We start from the raw sequence: 5,124 nt of genomic DNA on the forward strand, positions 1-5,124 counted from the left end.
GAAAAAAAACTTCAAAAATTTTCAAGTTTAATTTTTGGTGAAATTTTTTCTTTCGCTCACAAAATTTCAAACTTTTCTTCAAATATAATACGTGTCTAAACATAATTTCAACTTTCAAAAATTATTTTTCAATACAACTTCAATAATTTTTTTTTCAAATTTCAATCAAATTTATGTCTATATGCTAGCTAAAAATCTATCAATGTAAGGGGCAAAAATTGAAACTTTTCAGAACCTGCCACACCATTTTAGCACTGTTTTGTGATTCAATGCAAGTGGATAAATATATGGCTTTTCTGCTAATCCAATTCTGATATCAGAATAGCAAACAAAACAAAATACATGTATTACCTGCCTTCTTTGACTAGAATAAGCTGTCTTTGATTCTTGTTCTTGAAAAAAGCCAATATAGCTCTTAATTCTCATAGGGTCATACCCCTGGTACCCTTACTCACCTGGGGTGGGTGGTGTACTACGCACCCACCGGACACTGCAAATCTGCAACTTCCTAACGTCTATTTCTTTCTTCTCTCTATAACAAACTCTGTCTAAAGTTTACTGTAAAGCTGCAAAGTCTTTATTAAGCCTATCATAACACCACCGCACTTACTCACCAACCCCATCACAAAACCTGCACACTTACTCACGTTACTCATTCCTTCCTCTCTTTCTTTTTTCTTGGTTAAATTTTCTTTTATCTATATATAGCAAAATTAATTGCTTTCTGTTTGAAAGTATCCCGCAATTCACGTGCTATTATCCTCTCCATTTTCTTTTTCTGTTATAAAGTTTTGTTTTTTCTTCTTCCTTTTATAAGAGAGAAAATTGAGTGAGTCCTGTTTTAGAGGATAAAGTTTGAATCTTGATGAGTTTTAGTGAGATGGGTATGTGGTGGTTTTGTGGGTTGGTGATTGTGAGTTTAGTAATAGGAGGAAAAGGGTATCCAGAGGAGGATTTAGTGAAGGCATTGCCTGGACAACCTAAGGTTAGTTTTAGGCAATATGCAGGGTATGTGGATGTTGATGTGAAAGCTGGGAGGAGTTTGTTTTATTACTTTGTTGAAGCTGAGGTGAATCCTGATCATAAACCTCTGACTCTTTGGCTCAATGGAGGTCTGTTTTTTTACTTCTTCTTTTCCATTTTTAAGCAAAATGTGCATTGGAATTTATGTGTACTTTCATATTGTTTGTGGTTGGTACTACTTGCTTGGAGTTCGAGCTTTTGTTTTTCGTTTGTTGTGTGTCATGTTTTTTAAGGCTTTGTGTATTCACTTCAAAGTTCGAGAAAAAGGAAACAACTTTCTTGTTCATTTTTGTACTTACAAAAACTGCCCCCCCCCCCCCTTTTACACACACGCAAACTCTATATATTTATGTATCTATGCGTGTATTCAATCTGAGTGCTGAAAGCACATGTTAATTACTCTGCAGCTACTTATGTCACAAGCTAACAAGATGTTAAGTTTGATAGTGAGATGGAACTTACTACAGTAGTTGGACTGAACTAATTTAGAACTTAAAAAATAAGAGTAAACTTATGATGACATGGAATTCTCAATCTTTTTGAATTACTTGGGAGTTCACTCAAATTGAGTGAAAGTTTTACATCTTTTATGAGTAAGCCTGATTAAACTAGTGAAAAAAAGGTAGAATCTTGCAGAGTTATATTTCTTTTTCCTGGATATTTCTTAAATTAAAATGTTGTGAATTATGTCAAGGCAGAGTCAAGAACAATAAAAGGTCTTATCTTTGTGTTTCAGGCCCAGGTTGCTCATCAATTGGCGGGGGTGCCTTTACAGAGTTGGGACCATTCTTTCCCACAGGTGACGGTCGAGGTCTTCGAAGAAACTCAAAATCATGCAATAAAGGTATGCTCAGTAGGGTTGGGAAGAGCTGATTACTACATGTTTGTTTAGAACAATGAGTAAAGATAATGAACTTACCACTTCTTCTCTTTTGTACACTGTAGCATCAAATCTCCTATTTGTTGAATCTCCAGCTGGAGTAGGCTGGTCATACTCAAATACAAGTTCAGACTACATAACTGGTGATGCAAAAACTGGTAAAAGAAAAAGCAACAACGATGTTATGATCATGCATTAGTTGTATTTAATCCTACCAAATGGCTGAAATTTAGCCTTCTTCTTTCTCTGGCAGCAATGGATATGCATATATTCATGATGGAATGGTTGAAGAAATTCCCGGAATTCAGATCAAGGGAACTATATCTCACAGGAGAAAGTTATGCAGGTCAAAGACATTGAACAATCAAATTATCTCCTGTTCTCATTTTGAACTATCAAACTTATGAAAACTATATATGTTTGTAATTGCTGTGGATGATGAAGAATATATTTTTATAATTGCTGTTGATGCTTAAAGAGAATTATAGGAATTCGTTTTAAAAAATGTCAGCCCCTTATTCAGAGGGATACTTTGAAAATTTGTTGCTGGATTTAGGCAATCGTCTTCTAATTATTTTCATTTAGCTTGTCCTTCTTCAACTGGTCCCTTAGGAGTCCTGTGACGTTTAGACATGTCAGGAAAAGGGGATTTAGTCCTAAGCCCGTGCTTAGCAGGATCAGTCGTTAAGAAATGAGATTCGTGATTCTGTTCTGTTCTTTCTCTTCTGCTGGTAATATTCCCCCAGGCTGACATAGTTTTATCTTTTCTTGTTCAGGGCACTACATTCCACAATTAGCTGTTGCTCTTCTTGACCACAACGAACATTCAAAAGAATACAAGTTCAACATTAAAGGAGTTGCAGTAAGCAAACTATACCCCTATTAATTTCTTTATCTCTTCATATTTATCTGGAGAAGTTTTCTGTGGGTATATGCTCGTTAAATGTTTCATTTTCTTTGTCAGATTGGGAATCCACTTCTGAAACTTGATCGTGATGTTCCAGCAACCTATGAATACTTTTGGTCTCATGGGATGATTTCTGATGAAGTAGGCCTAGCAATTATGAATCAGTGTGACTTTGAGGATTATACCTTTGGCAGTCCACACAATGTTTCACATGAATGCAATAATGCCATATCTGAAGCAAACCACATTATTAGTGAATATATAAATAATTATGACGTGATTCTTGATGTGTGCTATCCGTCCATAGTGGAACAAGAGTTGCGATTAAGGAAAATGGTACTGTGATTTTGGTTCTCTTCATTCGCTCAACTTCTTTAGATCTGTTTTTCTGCTGGAACTTAATAGTGCTTTCTTTCCCCCTTTGCAGGCTACTAAGATGAGTGTAGGTGTTGATGTGTGCATGAGCTATGAAAGGCGCTTCTATTTTAACCTTCCGGAGGTTCAGAAAGCACTTCATGCAAATAGGACCAACTTGGCGTATAGCTGGTCGATGTGCAGTGGGTAAGTGTAAAATATCAAGTTCATATTGAACGATAAACATACACACAATAACTGATTACATCTATGATGTTACTATTTCACTAGCAAATTAGAACCTTTGACTTCTATGCTTTACCTACTATGTCAAAGGCCATAAATTTCAACGAACCGTTGTGTTGAACTTGCAGATTATAACTAATGGATTCTTACTTCTATTGCAGTATTCTGAATTACAGTGACGTAGACGGAAACATCAATATTCTTCCATTGCTCAAAAGAATAATCCAAAACCATATTCCTGTTTGGATTTTCAGGTAAAGATTCCAATGTAGACACACACTGTCAATAGTTTTGGTCTATTTTCTAGTCCTAAAAATCAATATTGCTTGATTCTGAATTTACTTGCTTTGCAGCGGAGACCAAGATTCTGTAGTGCCATTGCTTGGTTCCAGGACCCTTGTACGCGAGCTAGCTCATGACATGGGGTTCAAGATTACAGTCCCATATGGAGCTTGGTTTCACAAAGGACAGGTAATGTAATATCGAATTCTTTCTTTCCAACAACGCAAATGATGAGTATAATCAACCGTTTGTGTTGTTAAACAGGTGGGAGGTTGGCAAACAGAGTATGGCAACTTATTGACCTTTGCCACTGTAAGAGGTGCTTCACATATGGTGCCATATGCACAACCTTCAAGAGCTCTGCATCTGTTTAGTTCATTTATACGTGGCCGGAAGCTCCCAAACAACACACGTCCCTCCATCGACGACTGAGAGAAATCCACCATTGAGCACTTAAAGTTGGTTATAGTGAGGATGAATATTGAGGACTTCATGTAGGAAATACTTATAAACAAGAAAAAGCAAAATCATTGCATTGGTAATTGGTTTTGAAGTAGTAAAGCATTTCCTAGATTAGCAGCAGTGTGATAGGGGGAATATGTCAAATTGTCAAGGGTTCTCTATCTTCAGTATCTTTGTTTGAAATAAAAAAAAGAAAAGAAAAAAGAAGCAAAGGCAAAATGAAAGAAGAATTGGAAGCCACAGCGGATTTCTTATATACTGTACCAATTTTTCATTTTCAGACAAGTAACTTTTAAGAAAACATTCTATAAAAGAATAAAGAACCAATTTTCTTCTTTCTTTCCAAATTCAAATACAATATGCTATTTATAATGAATTAAATCAAACGGTTGGTGGAACAATAATGGTGTTACTGTTGACTTGGTGGAAATACCAATTACCATGACCCTTAAGGAAAATATGTAACAATAGAGATCCAATTTTTTTGACCGCGGCTCATAATAAAGACGGATGCTTCAAATGCTCCCCAAATATGGTCGTTGAAGTTTAATTAAGACTTGAGCTTATCGTTTATCGTTTTATCTCCTATGGAGTAATGTTACAAAACTTGTTTAAGTGTGTTCACTGAAATGAAGGGTAGCCTTAGAGTAACGGTAAAGTTGTTTCCGTTTGATCTATATGTCACGGGTTCGAACTGTGGAAGCGGCCACTAATGTTTTGTATTTAGGTGAGGCTGTCTATATCACACCCTTGAAGTGCAGCTCTTCCCCGAACCCTGCATCCTTTAGTGATCGCTGAAATTAACCTTTTATAAATATTATTCCAGCAAGAATAAGTGCACCTCGGGAAACTTAATTATTCAGGAATAACATTATATTACTGAAATTAATATTAGGGATTTCGAACAAATGAATATAGCAATATGTTACTCTTATAAAATTATGTAAAAGCTTAGAACTTATTATAGGAG

The 5,124-nt window shown here is 35.8% G+C and overlaps 1 protein-coding gene across 1 annotated transcript; it reads left to right on the top strand.

Annotated features, from left to right (window-relative positions):
* Positions 1 to 312: 312 nt before the first annotated feature.
* On the top strand, positions 313 to 4,373 carry LOC107820459 (serine carboxypeptidase-like 42). Its single transcript, XM_016646745.2, has 10 exons — positions 313 to 1,112; positions 1,760 to 1,867; positions 1,969 to 2,061; positions 2,157 to 2,249; positions 2,680 to 2,765; positions 2,868 to 3,146; positions 3,238 to 3,371; positions 3,572 to 3,664; positions 3,764 to 3,881; positions 3,957 to 4,373. The coding sequence occupies exons 1-10, from the start codon at positions 866 to 868 to the stop codon at positions 4,122 to 4,124; spliced, it is 1,419 nt and encodes a 472-aa protein (XP_016502231.1). The 5' UTR covers positions 313 to 865; the 3' UTR covers positions 4,125 to 4,373.
* Positions 4,374 to 5,124: the final 751 nt, after the last annotated feature.

The sequence above is a fragment of the Nicotiana tabacum genome, chromosome 12, assembly GCF_000715075.1.
Source record: "Nicotiana tabacum cultivar K326 chromosome 12, ASM71507v2, whole genome shotgun sequence".
In the NCBI taxonomy this organism is placed as follows: Eukaryota; Viridiplantae; Streptophyta; class Magnoliopsida; order Solanales; family Solanaceae; genus Nicotiana; species Nicotiana tabacum.